This window comes from Haliotis rufescens, unplaced genomic scaffold (genome assembly GCF_023055435.1).
Source record: "Haliotis rufescens isolate VD_foot unplaced genomic scaffold, xgHalRufe1.0.p SCAF_26, whole genome shotgun sequence".
NCBI lineage: Eukaryota > Metazoa > Mollusca > Gastropoda > Lepetellida > Haliotidae > Haliotis > Haliotis rufescens.
Window position 1 is genome coordinate 3,790,017 of NW_025963957.1, and position 21,469 is coordinate 3,811,485.

At 42.0% G+C, this 21,469-nt stretch overlaps 1 protein-coding gene across 5 annotated transcripts in view; it reads right to left on the reverse strand.

Moving 5' to 3' along the window:
* Positions 1–3,147: 3,147 nt before the first annotated feature.
* Positions 3,148–21,469, reverse strand: part of LOC124115246 (cGMP-inhibited 3',5'-cyclic phosphodiesterase A-like) — a 203,995-nt gene continuing 185,673 nt past the window's right edge. For 4 of the 5 annotated variants that reach the window (XM_046476173.2, XM_046476171.2, XM_046476175.2 and 1 more), the window contains 8 exons: positions 17,255–17,366; positions 15,279–15,407; positions 13,717–13,904; positions 12,524–12,727; positions 11,619–11,780; positions 9,349–9,601; positions 5,075–5,238; positions 3,148–4,745 (listed from right to left, as the gene is read on the reverse strand). In XM_046476173.2, coding sequence (XP_046332129.1) covers positions 4,605–4,745; positions 5,075–5,238; positions 9,349–9,601; positions 11,619–11,780; positions 12,524–12,727; positions 13,717–13,904; positions 15,279–15,407; positions 17,255–17,366 — 1,353 coding nt within the window. In that variant the 3' untranslated portion in view covers positions 3,148–4,604. The remainder of the gene's footprint in view (positions 4,746–5,074; positions 5,239–9,348; positions 9,602–11,618; positions 11,781–12,523; positions 12,728–13,716; positions 13,905–15,278; positions 15,408–17,254; positions 17,367–21,469) is intronic. The other variant, XM_046476172.2, reaches the window with a different exon arrangement.

The window sequence follows — 21,469 nt, forward strand, 5'->3', positions numbered from 1 at the left end:
GCGATATTAGTGCCGCCATATGTCAGTGACAGCTGCTCTGAAAACAGTTTTCCATGTCTATATTAGGAATGTAATGCATGTTTGTAAATACTATTCCGCTTCCATTGCCTGTTTGCCAGACCAGACCACTACCCAGACAGACGAAGGGAGTTGCTAGCCATTGGCAAAGAACCTTGACTGCCATTGTACAGTACCACAGTGACTTTGGATAACACAGGTGTGATTCCTTAGACTTTGGACAACACAGGTGTGATTCCTTAGACTTTGGATAACACAGGTGTGATTCCTTAGACTTTGGATAACACAGGTGTGATTCCTTAGACTTTGGATAACACAGGTGTGATTCCTTAAGAGACTTTGGATAACACAGGTGTGATTCCTTAAGAGACTTTGGATAACACAGGTGTGATTCCTTAAGAGACTTTGGATAACACAGGTGTGATTCCTTAGACTTTGGATAACACAGGTGTCATTCCTTAGACTTTGGATAACACAGGTGTGATTCCTTAGACTTTGGATAACACAGGTGTGATACCTCAGTAACCGTGGATAACACAGGTGTGATTCCTTAGACTTTGGATAACACAGGTGTGATACCTCAGTGACCTTGGAGTACAGGGGTGGTGACAGCTACCTGACCATGATGGCACATCAACTGGGCCTGTTTTCACAGAACCAATATGAAATCTCACTTTCCCATAACTAAATAACACTAATGTTTCTAAAACTGACTGCAAATTTGGCAACCCAAACTTCCTTGATTTCCCTATCTATCCTGAGCAGCTTGCACTGAATATTCCTAAACATATGATTGAACAACTCAAACAGCACTGCCGACAAGAGAGAAACAGAGGACACGTCTCCGCCCTCTCTGGAAGCCCCACAGCATCAACACCGTGCAGGTACTAGCATATGGTTCTGAGGTATTGCATTATCATGGCGAGACTGAGTACCAGAGACAGAAGTGAGTGAGTGAGTAAATACCTTCTTCACATCTTCATAATAATTCATTCACACCATTACATTACACACACACACACACACACACACACACACACATATATATATAAAATAATAGATATACATATATGTATACTACATTCAACAACTGCATTTAGAATGCATTGCCACTTAAAACTTTTAAATGTTCTTAAAACACTTAAATCAGTCCATTTCAACATATAACTTGGAAACCTGAATAAGAATAGCTGTATGCACCTCCAGATTGTGGATGACAGAGTCACAAACACAACTCTTAAATATTTTGAGGGGGGCATTTTCTTAGAGATACTGACAATCAATTTTTGTCCAGTTCTGGAACAAATTCTTTCTTTCAAAAATAGCCGATGCTCCACCCCAATAATATCAATGGTCACTCCCCTATTGGATGAAGTGGCATAGCAAGTCCTGATACACCCATCATAATCAATACTCCGCCTAGTGGTGGTTGTAGTGTACAAGGGGGAGACAACTGTTGGTTATGCTATGTACAATATACAAGAATATTAAAGTAATTATGCTATTGTTTTGTTTAACCTAAACCACCTCAGCCCTATAGGTCCAGTTTTACATATCCACAGTACATGATAATCATTTTGACAAGGTCTGTGCTGCTGCCCGCATCAACTGGACAGGTAACACCACAGAGGAGGAGCTTCACACGTTGAACCTATGTGAAATCAAACACGGATGTACCAACAAGTAAACCACATGGCCACCCCAACACATATCTTCCCCAGGGAGTTGAAAGTTTGCTCAATAATATTTAACTATTGACATGAGAGTTAGACTTCACATACCATTGCCTGCCAGTGATCAACAGAGTTTACAGAACAGGCTCAAACCCAGAAATATCTCAGGAGAGCAGGAACTCTTTCCACCAAACCAGGCATCCTGACAGTTAAGGGCTACCTCAAAGTTTGTAAACACAATTACACTGGCTTTGTTTGGGAGTCTGTCATGACCCTATCTGACACTTCTGAAACAAGGTCTCATGAAGCATGTTCCCGAGGTGGTGAGGTGTGGTGAGGTGAAATGGGGTTTGCTTGAGAGTGCTGATGGTGAGGCATCAGGTGGTTTAGGTTAGCGTGAGGGTACCATGGTTTCAGTTGATGATGGTGGTAAGGGAGACAATTACCAGGTGTCTGCACTGTTCATTACAAAAATAGAGCAAGTTTATTCCAATCATACTTTGCCAATGAGACAATATTGGTATCACAGCAGGGACTTCACTCCATCATCAAGACTTATCCTAGAATGTTTGATAGATGTAAAACCAAATACACGAGAGATGTTAAAACTATAGAAATAAACCATGTCTGGCATTTGTTGCACATAGACAGTGAGTGAGTGAGTTGGGTTTAACGCCGCTTTTAACAGTATTCCAGTTATATCACGGTGTATCAGCTTAATGTGGGAGGAAAGCCCGAAGTGATGTAGGTCTCAGACGTTTACCACATCGGTGAAACCCACAAGCACGGGTATGGTGCTGACAAACCGAGAAACATAATCAGGGCGAACCCACAAATCATAGGTTTCTGGCGTGCCCAAGTGACGCAACTCTGCACAGCGAATCGCGGCGCCTTAGACGACTGGGCCACCCGTGCCCCCTGCACATAGACAGTGTACACGGACATAATATGTCACTATCTGCTCTTATACATGAAATACAGACGCAGACATCCACAGTCACTCTGTGTTGTCACCACTTAGAAACTAATTTCTTCAGAAAATAAACTGAAAATAAACAGAGTACCGGAACCTTCTAAACAAAGTTACCCAGACTACCTTCCTTGAGAACAAATTTGAAGAGTGAGTGAGTATGGTTTTACACCGCTTGTAGCAATATTCCAGCAATATCACGGCAGGGGACACCAGAAATTGGCTTCAAACATTGTATCCATGTCGGGAATCGAACCCGGGTCGTCGGCGTGACAAGCGAACACTTTAACCGCTAGGCTACCCGACCGCCCCTTAAATTTGAAAAACATCTTTCCCAGGTAAACCTTGACTGCAAGAAACAGACAAACTCTTCAAACCATTATACTGAATAACCTGCTTGACTTAAATCATATAACACAGTTCTGTTTATCCATTATCCAAAGTAATGTTGATGAATAACGTTAATAACAGACATAATACATCATATCAGTCATACCCTGCTTTACTAGTCTGGACTCTGTCATATGGCATTATTCAATATGTTTTACATCATTATCGATATTTCTCAACAGGGATATGAAATCTTAACAGTCAAAACGTGAATATGATCAGAGTTGGTGGACTGGGTTGCCTCCCCTTGATCAGAGTAAACAAGGATTTGACCTCACTTTTAAATAACTTTGATCTTAGAAGCTGGATAATTGTTTTTCATTCTACTCATGAATGAGTAAACCACTCAGGGAGAGAGGGATAGTTATGTCATGTGAAGATTTTAATTATTAATATTTTAACAATCTTCCGTTCTAGTTTGCACTGGTTAATTGTCTTATATCCCTGACCTACTAGGGTTAGAATATTGAGAGTAATTTGGTGGTGCAATGGGTTGAGAAGCATGAGATCAAGGGGAGGTAACTCATCTATCACAGTAGCAAATAATTCAACAAGGGGGAACAACCCTGCAAGGCTAGTTCTGATGACTTACGGACTTCATAACAGCAAGGACAACAAGACAACAAGCCTGACAGATCCAAAATAAATATACCATTTGTTAAAAATTCATCATAAATCTTTTTCCATATATAAATAAAATTGTGCACATGGAAACCCAGAGTATTCCAGTATTCCACGTGTTTGTTTAACAGGACTTAGACAAATATGTACACAACACTGTAGAAGAAAATACAAACAATATATACACAGAACAGTCATTTCAACATACAGAGACAATGTGTACATACTTATTCCAATACACCAAATCTGGGGGTCTAGCACCTCTATAGTCAGTTCAGATGATTTCCAGTCAGTGTTTCCTAGACAAGCAGCAAGGATGGGGCTGAGTCAGCATCAGTGCATGGTCAATAATGTGGTGTTGGGAGCTACACGGGCGTGGTTAGGTTGTTGAAAAGAGTGTCGGCATTATTCCAAAAATACTTTCACTTGAAAGTCGTCACATGAGTTGAGCAGCATCAGTATCGGGATCCCAACATGCCAAATTTGGTTTGAGGTAAGAATGGCGAAATCTCAGTCACATGATCCATCACATGATCCGTCACGTGATCAAGCATGACTACACATTGGTTTCAAATTGTACAGAGATAAAAATCCTGGATTCCACACGCTGTAGACATGCCTGATCCATCTCCATGACAACAGACACTTTCTCCCTTCTGCATCTTGGAGTCCACTATTGTAAAGAGGGGTGTTCAGGTTTTTTTTCCTGAAATGGGACAATCCTGTATTTCAAGAGAACATTTTACTTCCCAGTTTACTGAACCTCATGTTCAGTACAAATACCCATACTATCATAATGGACTATCCCATCCACTGTCTGTGGCAAGTCTATTACTGCTCCAAGGTAGTACAAGATGCCATTGATCAGTCCTTTGCCTCCAAAGAAGTGACAGTCTATACTGTTAGCATTCCTCGAAGCTGAATGAATGCTGTCAAGTTTTATCAGAACTCTGCTTAGTTTCATCAAACGTCTTTCCTGTCTGGGGGAGTGTGGCCGTGGGGGGAGGCGACTCTGATTCTTCTTTGATTGACTCCATCTCTTTAATTTCAGACTTCTCATTAAGCATATCAGGCTGAAAAGAAAGGTATAACAATGTTTAGATGTAGAGGAAACAAAGTATCAGTTTACCTGTATCACCTAGCGTTTTGTGTTGGATGAAGCAAACGAAAAATCCACATTGTTGCTATTACAGTCAAATGTCTTTTTTGTGACAAGCATGGGAGGGCATATTCTACAGTGACTCTCCTTTTAGCAAAGCATAATACTGATGACCTATTCTCACCCTGAAATACCTTGTTCAATGAGATTGGGATATGAGGGGCCTATTCTGTCCTGACTCGGCCTGACCACAAGCACAGGGTACGAGGGATGTCATTCATCCCGTCCGTGTACTGAACTGACCTGCATCGAAGTCTGACTCATGTCCACCTCATTGGCCATCCGCTCGGCCTCCTCCTCCCTCAGTTTTATCATCCAGTAGTCATAGTTATCCTTCATGTTCTTTGTGAAGATGCAGTTGACCTTCCGTGTCTTCTTCCTCTTGGCAGGAACCACCAGCCCTCCACCTGCAACACAACACCGTGTGTCAGACTCCACTCAACACAAACCACAACTAACACAACATGACCCTGCCAGTAACACAACATGACCCTGCCAGTAACACAACTAACCCTGCCAGTAACACAACATGACCCTGCCACTAACACAACACCCTTTATCATACCTCCATGTCAGAATGATGAGATCGATTGGTCCACGTAATCTTGATAAAAATACTGTGTATCTCGCCTTGGAGGGAAATAAATTTCTCAACGGGGGAATAAATCCCTTTCACCCCGCCAATGGCAAGTCAGGCTGCAGGTGGATTTCTGAGAAGCAGAATAAATCCCTTATACTCCGCTTTGAGGCAAAAAGCCGCACACTTTTTCCAAGTCGATGAAAGTCTGGTGACATGGCACAAGTGAACCTCAGCTCAATCAAACAGCTGTTTTCTATCAATTTTGAATTTGTTTGAATTCTTTTACAATGTCATGTTAAAACATGTCGGTAAGAAAAATTTGTTGTAGCAGGATCCACTCGGGGCACATGGGGTTTCCGGCTCATGGTATAAAACCTAATGCGGGACGCATCAAACCTCTCGTATGTACCTCTCGTATGTATCTCGTATGTACCTCTCGTATGTACCTCTCGTGATCCTGCTACACCTTTTGTGTCCTACTCAACACAATACCACCCACCACTCCTAAGACATGAAACACCTTGTGTTAAACTCAACATAACATCTTGTGTCAGGATTTAACACATTTAATATGTGATTTTCTTCCTAGCAGGACATATAATCTGTAATTACCCCCAGCAGGACATATAAGCTGTAATTACCCCCAACAGGACATATAATCTGTAATTACCCCCGGCAGGACATATAAGCTGTAATTACCCACAGCAGGACATATAAGCTGTAATTATCCCCAGCAGGACATATAAGCTGTAATTACCCCCAACAGGACATATAATCTGTAATTATCCCCGGCAGGACATATAAGCTGTACTTACCCCCAGCAGGACATATAACCTGTAATTATCCCCAGCAGGACATATAAGCTGTAATTATCCCCAGCAGGACTTATAATCTGTAATTACCCCCAGCAGGACATATAATCTGTAATTACCCCCAGCAGGACATATAATCTGTAATTATCCCCAGCAGGACATATAAGCTGTAATTATCCCCAGCAGGACATATAATCTGTAATTATCCCCAGCAGGACATATAATCTGTAATTATCCCCAGCAGGACATATAAGCTGTAATTATCCCCAGCAGGACATATAAGCTGTAATTATCCCCAGCAGGACATATAATCTGTAATTATCCCCAGCAGGACATATAAGCTGTAATTACCCCCAACAGGACATATAATCTGTAATTACCCCCAGCAGGACATATAATCTGTAATTATCCCCAGCAGGACATATAATCTGTAATTATCCCCAGCAGGACATATAATCTGTAATTATCCCCAGCAGGACATATAAGCTGTAATTACCCCCAACAGGACATATAAGCTGTAATTATCCCCAGCAGGACATATAATCTGTAATTACCCCCAGCAGGACATATAATCTGTAATTACCCCCAGCAGGACATATAATCTGTAATTACCCCCAGCAGGACATATAATCTGTAATTATCCCCAGCAGGACATATAAGCTGTAATTACCCCCAGCAGGACATATAATCTGTAATTACCCCCAGCAGGACATATAATCTGTAATTATCCCCAGCAGGACATATAATCTGTAATTATCCCCGGCAGGACATATAAGCTGTAATTATCCCCAGCAGGACATATAATCTGTAATTATCCCCAGCAGGACATATAAGCTGTAATTATCCCCAGCAGGACTTATAATCTGTAATTACCCCCAGCAGGACATATAATCTGTAATTACCCCCAGCAGGACATATAATCTGTAATTATCCCCAGCAGGACATATAATCTGTAATTACCCCCAGCAGGACATATAATCTGTAATTATCCCCAGCAGGACATATAAGCTGTAATTACCCCCAACAGGACATATAATCTGTAATTATCCCCGGCAGGACATATAAGCTGTAATTACCCCCAGCAGGACTTATAATCTGTAATTACCCCCAGCAGGACATATAACCTGTAATTATCCCCAGCAGGACATATAAGCTGTAATTATCCCCAGCAGGACATATAAGCTGTAATTACCCCCAGCAGGACATATAAGCTGTAATTACCCCCAGCAGGACATATAATCTGTAATTACCCCCAGCAGGACATATAACCTGTAATTATCCCCAGCAGGACATATAAGCTGTAATTATCCCCAGCAGGACTTATAAGCTGTAATTACCCCCAGCAGGACATATAAGCTGTAATTACCCCCAGCAGGACATATAATCTGTAATTACCCCCAGCAGGACATATAATCTGTAATTACCCCCAGCAGGACATATAACCTGTAATTATCCCCAGCAGGACATATAAGCTGTAATTATCCCCAGCAGGACTTATAATCTGTAATTACCCCCAGCAGGACATATAATCTGTAATTACCCCCAGCAGGACATATAATCTGTAATTATCCCCAGCAGGACATATAAGCTGTAATTACCCCCAGCAGGACATATAATCTGTAATTACCCCCAGCAGGACATATAAGCTGTAATTACCCCCAGCAGGACATATAAGCTGTAATTACCCCCAGCAGGACATATAATCTGTAATTACCCCCAGCAGGACATATAATCTGTAATTACCCCCAGCAGGACATATAAGCTGTAATTATCCCCAGCAGGACATATAATCTGTAATTATCCCCAGCAGGACTTATAATCTGTAATTACCCCCAGCAGGACTTATAATCTGTAATTACCCCCAACAGGACATATAAGCTGTAATTACCCCCAGCAGGACATATAATCTGTAATTATCCCCAGCAGGACATATAAGCTGTAATTATCCCCAGCAGGACATATAATCTGTAATTACCCCCAGCAGGACATATAAGCTGTAATTATCCCCAGCAGGACTTATAATCTGTAATTACCCCCAGCAGGACATATAAGCTGTAATTACCCCCAGCAGGACATATAATCTGTAATTATCCCCAGCAGGACATATAATCTGTAATTATCCCCAGCAGGACTTATAATCTGTAATTATCCCCAGCAGGACATATAATCTGTAATTATCCCCAGCAGGACTTATAATCTGTAATTATCCCCAGCAGGACATATAAGCTGTAATTACCCCCAACAGGACATAAAATCTGTAATTACCCCCAGCAGGACATATAAGCTGTAATTACCCACAGCAGGACATATAAGCTGTTATGCCTCCATGTTAAATCAAGTGACAAATTCCCACCAAATTATTTAGCAGCTTGTAGCCACCTCGTACCAAAGTCGTACAGCTTGTATCTAGATTGTTGTGTTCATATGCAACTCTTAATAGACTCCTATTGGACTCCTATGGGGCTCGTAACACACTTGTAGCGTACTCGTATGATACTCGTATATATGTAGTCTCTTCCCGAGTCCTAACCGAGTTAGGCTCGGGAGAGCTCAGCTCTGCTTAATCCCCCAAGCAGGATATATATATATATATATATATATATATATATATATAACATGCAATTCTCCTTGCAGGTCATATCCGTATACATGGCACTCTACATTGATCAATCTTCTAATTGTTTACACAAAAGACAAACATCTGTTAGACAGACAAAGCAGCTCATGGGTCTTTATTGGGTATTTAGGCCAAATACTGCTGTAAATCTCAAAAGGGAATGAACATAAGCAGACATTTCAAGGCAACCTGTTCAAAGAGCACCAAATTTCTTGGCAAGACTTGAATTTAAAATTTTGAAATTGAAAGTTGGCCAATCAGGACAGAAAGGAAGGAAAGCCCATGGAATCCACCTGGACCTCTCTAGACAATCCAGTGATCGATATTGTAAGCTGCAAAGTCGGGGTGTGATGACAAGCAATCAACCAAGTCACCAATCCGAATCACCCCGAACAATTTGGTTGCTTCTTATGAGTAAGTGATGACCAGCATAGGTTGATGGGGACCTATTCTAACCCGGAATCCCCAACAAAAACAAGCATCCACCGACAAGTCTCCATCCACTCACCTGACTCCTGGTCTGTCTCTGTCTCATCCTCTGTATCTTTACACGTGCTCTCTCCCTTGTCGGTGTCCGACTGACTCTCGCCGTCACTGTCCTCCTCCACCCATGTGCCCGGCAGCAGGCCCCCCATCACCATGGCGTTGCACAGTGGCGCCACCAAGTGGTTGATGAAGGTCTCCTGCAGTTTGGCCAGCTGGGGGTTGGTCCGGTCCATGTACGGGGAGATTGGCATCCCAAGCCTTGCCTCTTCATCTCCCTATTATCACAACATTAACATGTTAACATCGGTCTGGTGCCTACTGCAGCACTCATATAATAACACTGTAGGTGAGGTGAGGTGAGGTGAAATTGGGTTTAACGTCGCGTCCAAGATTATTGCACTTATATAGCTACATGTATGCACGTGTGTGTGTGTGTGTGTGTGTGTGTGTGTGTGTGTGTGTGTGTGTGTGTGTGTGTGTGTGTGTGTGTGTGTGTGTGTGTGTGTGTGTGTGTCTGTGTGTGTGTGTGTGTGCAAGCTTGTACTAGTCGGGACTAATACCGATTTATAGTACTACCTCACTGAGATACCATGCTGCAGTTTAACATGAATACCCCACTCAGACACAGACTCCGAGCCGACCAGTCCTTGTTTTAGACCCTTAATGCCGAGCACCAGACAAGGTAACAACAAGTACCATCTTTTAACGTCTTTTGGTGTGACGCGGCCAGGGATCGAACCCTGGACCTTCCGCTCTCCGGGCAGACGCTCTACCACAAGACCACGGAGGCGGCCTTAACACTGTAGGACCACAATCAATGGGTCATAAGATGTTCATCTGCACGACCATATAACCCATCGCACATACTGTCTTATGTACAGACAAAGATTTGTTTGATTGTCGTTTAACGCAGCACTCAGCAATATTCCAGCTATATGATGGCGGTTTGTAAATTATCAAGTCTGGACCAGACAATCCAGTGATTGACATCATGCGCATCGATCTATGCAATTGGGATACAATGACATGCATCAACCAAATCAGCAACTACCCGATTCCGTTAATTGCCTCTTACGACAAGCATGGGTTGTTGAAGACCAACTCGAACCTGGATCTTCAAGGGCCTATCATTACAATGATGTTTATAATTGCTATATGACTGTCACACAGTAACTAAAATTTTGTTTAAAACAACCTAACTGTATTAACATTTTTAAATCATAACTGTGTTTGTTTTTGGATATATTTGTGTTGACTTTGAAAACAAGATACACGCTGTTTGGGTTGTATACTGACCAGGGAGCTGAGAATGAAAATTGAGCACACCCTGATCCAGTAACCAGGACATTTTGGTCCGGGGCTGGGATTGAAACCTAAATCCTTTTTTAATCCTTGTCCACATGAGCAAAAAGGTTACAAGCTGACAAGGTACTGATACAATGTAACACACAGGCAGCAGACGTCGAAGATATCACTTGCAGAAATAAAGGTGAGGTGAAATGGAGTTTAACGTCGCGGCCAAGATTATTGCACTTATATAGCGATGTGCATGCACGTGTGTGTGTGTGTCGCTGCTTGTACTAGTCCGGACTAATGCCGATTTATAGTGCTAGCTCACTGAGATACCATGCTGCAGTTTAACATGAATACCCCACTCAGACACAGTATACTGACTCCGAGCCGACCAGTCCTTGTTTTAGCCCCTTTATGCCGAGTGCCAGACAGGGTAACAACAAGTACCATCTTTTAACGTCTTTTGGTATGACGCAGCCGGGGATCGAACCCCGGACCTTCCGCTCTCCGGGCGGACGCTCTACCACTAGACCACGGAGGCGGTCTGCAGAAATAAAGAGGGGGCAGGTGTGTGTTCCCGACACCCCCATTTTGTTCAGACCATAAATATCTACCTGTGATCCTACATGCGTACCAGCGAAATCCCCAATTAACGACCCCTTTCAACAAAAACTCCTGCATCTGCCCCTAACGGTGGGGGTGACAATGTGAGTGGTTTTAGGGTTATCTCCCTTGAACTGTGCGGACCTCAAGTATGGCACCCCTTGGTGTGTGTGTGTGTGTGTGTGTGTGTGTGTGTGTGTGTGTGTGTGTGTGTGTGCGTGCGTGGCTGCTTGTACTAGTCTGGACTTATGCCGGTTATATCGGCTTATTGACAAGTGCACGATCCATCCTATAACGTCTTTATGTATGACTGTCTTTATGTATGACTGTCCACTAGAAACACATCTAGTCCCTGTGCTAGAAAGGCATGTAAAAGTGTTGAAGATGTTCACCTACCTGCTCATAGAACTCTTCAGCTATACTCATAGTCCATCTCATGTGGAGGTCCTGCTTCTTGGCCGGACCATTGATGTCCGCCAGTTTGATGACCATCTGCATCACCAACAGCCGGTCAGTCTCCTGCGTCCAGTCAATGCCACTCGCATCCTCGTCATTTACCTGCAACACAGAGTTACAGTACAGTTTCGGGGAAAAACAATTCTTCACCATGTACACCAGTAACTTGTTAGGAAATCTGCTTCACACGTCCTTAGATTCTCATACAGCTCCCCTAGTGGGGATCCTGGGCTAAGATAGTTCGCCAGTAACCAATACTTGTACCAGATGACGAAATGGACTAGATCTCCAGCAATCAATACTTGTACCAGATGACAAAATGGACCTGGAGGTCAGGGTCGGTGAATTTTTTATTGTGATCAGATGTTGTGGTATTTTGCTCACAATATCAAACATTAGTTTGTCTGGTCCAGAAGCCACTACTTTCAGGTCGCCATCCCGTAGAGGGTATATTGTGGGTTAACAACAAGCACATATACAGTTCATTTTATCAACACAGAGAAAGTAAATTCTGTACATTGGTGCATTCCCAAGAGGGTGAGGATGCAAACTGAGCGTTCACTGATCTGCTGGGATTAGTTTGTTGTTAAATACCACGCTCAGCAATATTCCAGATACATGACGGTGGTCTGTAAATAGTTGAGTCAGGATCAGATAATCCAGTGATTGACATGATGAGCATGATGGATATGATGACATGCATCAACCAAGTCAGTGAGTCTGACCACCTGATCCCGTCAGTCGCCTTTTACGGCAAGTTCGGGTTGCTGAAGACCTATTCTACCCCGGATCTTCACAGGTCCCAGATACATGGAGACGAGGCTACCTGTGTCCACATTCACTACCTTTGTGTTGAACTCCGCAAGTATCTCGAAGTGGCGTTTGAGATCGGTGGCCAGGATAGCCTCTATCACCAGGAAGCGGAAGCGCTTGAACTCGGCGGCATCCAGTCCAGACAGGAAGTGGTTCTGTGGTTTCGTCAAAAATATTCTCCACGCCGATGCTGCATGATGGTTCTCTAACACCGAGCGGTCGTTGTACAGAACAGCCTGGGGGAGGAAACACGGGAGATTTATATATGTGAATGTGTGAGTGGGTTGGTGAGTGAGTAAGTTAATGTGTGGTTTGGTGTGAGTGAGTGAGTTAATGTGTTGTTTGGTGTGAGTGAGTGAGTGGGTGGATGGGTGTGTTGGTGAGTGTGTTGGTTAATGGGTTGGTGAGTGGGTTGGTGAGTGAGTAAGTTAATGTGTGGTTTGGTGTGAGTGAGTGAGTTAATGTGTTGTTTGGTGTGAGTGAGTGAGTGGGTGGATGGGTGTGTTGGTGAGTGTGTTGGTTAATGGGTTGGTGAGTGGGTTGGTGAGTGAGTAAGTTAATGTGTGGTTTGGTGTGAGTGAGTGAGTTAATGTGTTGTTTGGTGTGAGTGAGTGAGTGGGTGGATGGGTGTGTTGGTGAGTGGGTTGGTGAGTGGGTTGGTGAGTGAGTAAGTTAATGTGTGGTTTTGTGTGAGTGAGTGAGTTAATGTGTTGTTTGGTGTGAGTGAGTGAGTGGATGGATGGGTGTGTTGGTGAGTGTGTTGGTTAATGGGTTGGTGAGTGAGTAAGTTAATGTGTTGTTTGGTGTGAGTGAGTGAGTGAGTGAGTGAGTGGGTGGGTGGATGGGTGTGTTTGTGAGAGTGAATGTGTGAGTGGGTGGTGAGTGAGTGAGTGAGTGAGTTGATGAGTGAGTTTGGTTTAACACCACTTTGAACAGTATTACAGTAATATCTCAGTTCATATGGGAGGAAAGGCTGTGATGCAGGTCTTAGACGTTTACCACTTTGATAAAGTGCTGATGGGTATAGTGCTGATGAACTTAGAAACATACAGGCAAACCAGGATTTGAACCCAGGAAGTTCCTGTCCCACTACAAAGGGAGGCAACTCAAACTGCCACGCCTTGGATGACTGAGAACCCCTCTGGAGCATCAAGGCCAAAAACAATCCCAGCATGCTGTTCCCCTAAAAACAAATTAATGTCCATAAACTTTCATCAGGCCCTACCTGTGGTGCATTTGTTGCTACAAGGAAAGCGTTAGTGCGTCCGGGGTGATCGTAGTCGTGCATGGCGGCGGCGGTGTACATGGCCATCAGCTCCAGGGCCGGGAAGTTCCCCCCCATTATGCCGTAACTGTCTTCAGCAGCAAAACTCTGCCTATGAATAATACCAGTGCGATCACAGTTGTCGGATTCTGAAACAGAGCAGACGATTGGTTGTACAGGCTACGTCCTTCACTATATAATTCATCTACAGCGTTAGAAACTATAGAGGTCCCGGAATCTGTCAGGATTTGTCCATAAATATACATAAAGGTGCCATGGCAGATTAACTATAGTAATATAAAAGAATCGGGTGATCCTTAACTTATTCTGAGTAGAACATATGAATACACATCATTTTCTCCTAATTTATTAGATCTGGCGAACGACCAAAGATTTCAGATATGTAGAATAAAATCAGAATTTGAAAACAGTCTTTTTATCTTGTCTGTTAAACATTTACACAACTTGAAAGAAAAGTTCAAAGTAGGTCAAAATAGTAAAGGAAATAGCTTTCCATAAACAAACTACATTGTTGTTCCTTTTTAATTTCATCTGATAGAAAATAATATTTTAATGTCACTTAGCTGAATAATGTTATTTATTCCATGCAAGACATAGATTTTCAAAAACAACCTAACGCCCCTAAATCCATCATTTTCAAAACAAAAACCATTAACAAGGGCTCCAAGATAACTTCTGACACTGTGTCTGTACACAGACTTTACACAGCATCTGTTAGAATTATTTTCTACAGACTATGGAATGCAAGAAAGAAATTAGTACAAGTGAGTGAGTGAGTGGGTGAGTGAGTGAGTGTGTGCTGGCGGACCCACAGTCAGTAATATTCCAGCTATATTGAGGTGGATGGATGGTAAACAATTAAGTCTGGACCAGACAAACCAGTGACTGATAGCATGAGCAAGGACATCTGCTGCTGTGTTCTTGTGTTTTTGCACTTCATGACATATTTATCGCATGCAAGGCAGACCAGAAACATTCACTCGCTCACTACATCTGGGAGTGGTAGTATCTTCTACTGAACATGAGGCAAGGAGGGTTAGTCCATTTGTACTACAAAATTCAACATATTAAGGGTACAACGTATTAAGGGTACAAGGTAGAACAGAGCTTTCAAAGTCTGGCATTGCAGTTATTTAACAACAAACCATTATCTTAATGAGGAAGAATCCAGGTATTATTAAGTTACCAATTTTAATCCACAAAGGGACCAAATATATTAAAAAATATGCGAATGGTTGATTTGTGATTAATATGCAAAATAAACTCACAAAATATAATGTTTTAACACGCATACAACGACAAAGACGTTTAGGGTAGGAGTGTTTGTAAAAATGGACAATAATTGTCCTGGCAGACAAAATAAAAATTCAATGCTAGGTTTGTTAACAGGAACAGTGTGCTGCAGACTAGAGAGGTTAAGGAGAGAGATGTTACGAAGAAAAGAAAATGGCCGCTACAGGTAGCGCTAATGACTAGGCAGACGGCCATGCTGACAGTGATACCTGACTCACTGGACGACCCGTGGCGAGACAGAATATCTCCCGTTGTCACCTGCGTGAAGCCCGGAATGGGCTGAGTTGACAGGAAGTACACCCCGTGCAATACGTCCGTTGCGTGAACACGATTGTGATCTGCAATGTAACATAGCATCAGCATCATCATCATCATCATCGTCGTCATCACTAAAATAATCATTACCAAAACACTGACTATGATCAATCATGTCACTACACAATAATAAACAGCACAATCATTATCATGATGGCAATCACCAACACAATCATCACCGCAACACAATCATCAACACAATCGACATCACAATCATCATCAACACAATCGACATCACAATCATCATCAACACAATGATCAACAACACAATCTTAACCACAGTCATCAACACAATCACAAGTATTCTTCACATCATTTTACAATTTGAATTTCTTTCATGAACGGTCCTCCCACCAAGCACAACACAACAACAACCTTAACATAAAGAAGAAACAGTATACTCAAATGCACTAATCAGATGGAGGTCGATGAAAATTGTGCCAATATTTTTTTTGCAAAATAATGTACACGCCCGACCATCTCCCAACCACCCGCCTACAACTAGCCCTTAGTATTTCTCGCTGTGCCCCACCCCAGGGGGTGAACTTCCAGGCTGTATGTATATAGCGCTCTGTGTCCCCTACTGAGGCAGTCCGGAAGCACCTGCAGGTAGTCTTCGAGCAATTCCTGACACCCACGACAGACAGACATCTGACAGTAATCTGGAGATGTAACTCGGCTCATCGTCCCTATTACCTTACATAGAGCCCTGCTAACTACATAAGAAGTGTGTCAACACAACATCACCTACATTCAACATGTATATATAGCTCCACTGTCGCCAAAGGACCATGCAGGTATTGATCATAAAGGATGGTGGGGGCGAAGGCTTTTCTTTAACAAGACAACAAAAAACTTCTTACCCTTTGTAATTATATTTATGGATGGTCTATTATTACAATCATGAAACTCACATTACTATTCTCAACATTCTAAAATATTTTTTATCTTTCATGATGCAGTCAAGAGCCTGTCATGTGACTCTATGACCTATTCATAATGTCTACCCACAGTTTAATGGATGACTTTTATTGTCGACTCAGCATGTCCATTTATTCATGTTATGCACAAAAAGAAAACTCTCAAACATGGATCTTCAGGTCAGGACACTTTTTCTGTTGTAGACTTGACATCAGACTAATTGCTTTGCTTATAATTAAGAAATCACTTCAATATTTTTGTGTTTAGGAAGGTACAAACATAGAAACCAGTGTGCACGCTGTAAATTCAGGATTAATGCTGAGTGTTCACACAACGTTTATACCTCCAGTAAGTCAATGCATATAAATAAATATGTGAACAACAATAACTTCACAGACTCCTAGACTAACATATAGTCTCTGAAATGAACATATCGTACAGAAAAAACAGTTGCTCAGTTATCTTAATAAAAATATAATAAAAAGGGAGCCCAGTGATTCTCATCTGCAGTAATCTAGACTTGCCAAACATTATAGACTTGCATGGGCTTTAGTTGATATATTTGTATCAGGGTCTGTAAGACAGACGACACAGACTCCTTACTTAATCATTCACACATATAAACTGTCAACCACGAAATCAGTGATGTCATTCAGCCCATAGATGCAACACGAGCTCAGTGTAGTCTCTTATCAGCCAATCAGGAAACAGTAGTCCATTAGTAGGCATAGCCTGATGGTTTAGCTGGTTTATTGAAATATAGATGCAAAAAACAGTTGCTAAGTTAGCCAATCAAATGCCATATATTAATAAATAAATTTATATGAAGACAAATCCAGCTACGTGCCAGTTCGATTAAGCCAATCCAAGCAATCAAAGAAAAATAGACTTGAATTTATAAGAAATAGATGCAATACATTTTTGAAGTTTATTAAGAGTGCATACTTACATGGTTTTATTCTATATCCCAGCTCCAGATCGTGGAAATAATTTATAAACTCAGCTAGAGGTATCCGGAATGTTTCAAATAGACCCACTTCCATAAATAACTTATATGCAACCTGAAACAATCAACATAGGTCGTGAAACATTTGTCACCACATCTGTAGTTTCATCATTCAGTTTAACAAATCAACATAGGTCGTGAAACATTTGTCACCACATCTGTAGTTTCATCATTCAGTTCAACAAATCAACATAGGTCGTGAAACATTTGTCACCACATCTGTAGTTTCATCATTCAGTTTAACAAATCAACATAGGTCGTGAAACATTTGTCACCACATCTGTAGTTTCGCCATTCAGTTTTCAACAAATCAACATAGGTCGCGATATGATACGTATCCCGATACTATGGGTGAGATACTATTTGTACCCTAGTACAGTACTTTTCTTTCGAAAGTTGTTATTCTTTCTTTTTGCATGTGAATCAAAACCCTAAATCAACCTAGTCAGTGAGCCTGACCACCCGATCCTGTTAATCGCCTCTCACAACAAGCACAGTCACATTTCAACGACAAGCATGGGTTGCTGAAGACCTATTCTACCCCGGATCTTCACGGGAGGCAAGCATGGGTTGCTGAAGACATATTCTACCCCGGATCTTCACGGGAGGCAATCATGGGTTGCTGAAGACCTATTCTACCCCGGATCTTCACGGGAGACAAGCATGGGTTGCTGAAGACCCATTCTACCCCGGATCTTCACGGGAGACAAGCATGGGTTGCTGAAGACCTATTCTACCCCGGATCTTCACGGGAGACAAGCATGGGTTGCTGAAGACCCATTCTACCCCGGATCTTCATGGGAGACTAGCATGGGTTGCTGAAGACCTATTCTACCCCGGATCTTCATGGGAGACAAGCATGGGTTGCTGAAGACCTATTCTACCCCGGATCTTCACGGGAGACAAGCATGGGTTGCTGAAGACCTATTCTACCCCGGATCTTCACGGGAGACAAGCATGGGTTGCTGAAGACCTATTCTACCCCGGATCTTCACGGGAGACAAGCATGGGTTGCTGAAGACCTATTCTACCCCGGATCTTCATGGGAGACAAGCATGGGTTGCTGAAGACCTATTCTACCCCAGATCTTCACGGGTGCTAGCCAACCTGGAAATACTAGGGAATCTGGTGTTTGAAGCTGGTTGTTGAAGAGTTTCTGTGATTATTCAACAGTCACATGTTTCTACACCAATATAAATTGTAATGTAATGTATCGTATGTATCGTGAGAAAGGGGCTGTAAATCGATGTATTGTATCTTGGGCCTCGTATCAGGATACAATACTGTATCTATACACAACTAATCAACATATAAACCTATCAAGCGTTAAGTACTACGACAAACATATCAGTTTTCTGGAACAGCCTAACTGGTGGTCGAGTATCAGCCACAATTCACCAAATCAGCAACAGATTGGTCGTCTTATCAATATGGTTATAACGGAAGGTAGAATAGGTCTTCAGCAACCCATGCTTGTCATAAAAGGCGACTATGCTTGTCGCATGAGGCGACTAACGGGATAGGGTGGTCAGGCTTGCTGAATTGGTTGATGCATGTCATCGTATCCCAATTGTGTGGATTGATGCTCATGATGTCAATCACTTGATTGTCTGTTCCAGACTAGATTATTTACAGACCACTGTCATGTAGCTGGAATATTGCTGAGTGCGGCGTTAAACAATAAACAAACAAACAAACAATACACAAAGTTGTCACAACAAATGACTACCATTAAGAATATTATTATAGCAAAATAAATTTGCGACAACAAATGACAACACAAACAAGTTATGGATAGTTATTTCTTTTTCGGGCCATTGTGCAATCTCCATATTTATAGCACCCTTAGAAACCAAAGGCATTTTTCTTCAAGAAATTGCTGAAGAATATCAAATAAACAGAATTATTTCAAACATATTGGTTTAAGATTTATACGTTTAATAACCCACCACTGAGTAATAAGCCTGGCAAGATATTAATGGCTATTCATACCACGGACCCAGTCATCATTTATCAACCTAAGCCCACAGTCTTCAACATATCTGCCTTTGAGCTGCAAGGAGCTCTCACAACCTCATGGGACTACAACCTCTTCTAGAGAATCCAAGGCACAAAAGAGTTCAAAATTAATTCCCCTTTCATCATCATCGGCAACCAATACCCTTTCTGTCAACTCCTTCCCGGCAATGAAGGACATCTGTCCCTGAGGGGGCGGCACATGTCAGGGGAGATAATCAGTGGCTGCTCTGAAGATGTAGGGTTACTTGAGGTTTTGTTCCTGGAATCAGGACGCCAAGCTTTTCATCCTTAGTTCAGACCTGCTCTAATGTCCCTCTTGCACAGGTCTCCAAATAACGACATTAACAGGCCATTATCCACCTCAAGCTCACCAACTATCTTTCAGTAGTGTGATGGTCAGGACCGCTGACAAAGTCTGTCTGAGAGCAGCTTGGGTACTTCTCTCGTACATTTTAATCTTTAAAGTCAAATTGATGGTAATGACTAATTCTTTGAATATTGACCACAGACATACCACTACCGTTGGCTGAGTGATCTGTTTACTTGAAAATAATGAGAATCCCATCTGTCACTTGAGTCCTAACAGACTGACGCTACCAATGTTATGGATCACATCTTAGCAGACTGTGATGTTATAGATTATATCGTAGCAGACCGTGATGTTATGAGACATATCCCAGTTGACTGTGATGTTATTAGACATATCCTAGCTGACTGTGATGTAATGAGACACATCCCAGCTGTCTGTGATGTTATGAGACATATCCCAGCTGACTGTGATGTTATGAGACATATCCCAGTTGACTGTGATGTTATGAGACATATCCCAGCTGTCTGTGATGTTATGAGACATATCCCAGCTGACTGTGATGTTATGAGACATATCCCAGTTGACTGTGATGTTATGAGACATATCCCAGTTGACTGTGATGTTATGAGACATATCCCAGTTGACTGTGATGTTATGAGACATATCCCAGTTGATTGTGATGTTATGAGACATATCCCAGTTGACTGTGATGTTATGAGACATATCCCAGTTGACTGTGATGTTATGAGACATATCCCAGCTGACTGTGATGTTATGAGACATATCCCAGTTGACTGTGATGTTATGAGACATATCCTAGCTGACTGTGATGTTATGAGCCCCTTCCCAGCTGACTGTGATGTTATGAGACATATCCCAGCTGACTGTGATGTTATGAGACATATCCCAGTTGACTGTGATGTTATGAGACATATCCTAGCTGACTGTGATGTTATGAGCCCCTTCCCAGCTGACTGTGATGTTATGAGACACATCCCAGCTGACTGTGATGTTATGAGACATATCCCAGCTGACTGTGATGTTATGAGACATACCCCAGCTGACTGTGATGTTATGAGACATATCCTAGCTGACTGTGATGTTATGAGACATACCCCAGCTGACTGTGATGTTATGAGACATGTCCTAGCTGACTGTGATGTTATGAGACATATCCCAGCTGACTGTGATGTTATGAGACGTATCCCAGTTGACTGTGATGTTATGAGACATAACCTAGCTGACTGTGATGTTATGAGACTTATCCCAGCTGACTGTGATGTTATGTCTTGCTTCATTCAGGGCTATGGCATTATAGAATGTGCTAAGAGGAAGGGAAAAAACTATGCTTCAGATACTGTGAGACAGACTAGCACTCACACAGTCCTTGAATCATATAATATTCCCTTGAGAGCATTATTTTTCAAAAGTGCCACAGTTGAAATATGATTGATGACATAAAACACAGAAAGGGACAACTGACACAGTAGTATAGGAAGCTTTTTTTCCAAATCACAGTCCGATATAATCAATTATCATCTATACTTTAAAAAAAGACTATTTGAAACATTCACTGACAGTAATACCATCAGTTTTAATATCACAATTATGACATCACTCGTGAATAAATACACATTTATATTATGACAAATTAATAATGTTCGCTATCCAGATAATTTGGATATCACGCAAAATACAAAATGGAAAATTACCCAACGGAAACAATTATTATCGGAGTTTGCCGAAGTTTCAAAACTTTACATGAGGGATTACAGAAAACATTCCCAAACAAGCCACTTTGGCTGAAAATCCACCCATCACTGACAAAT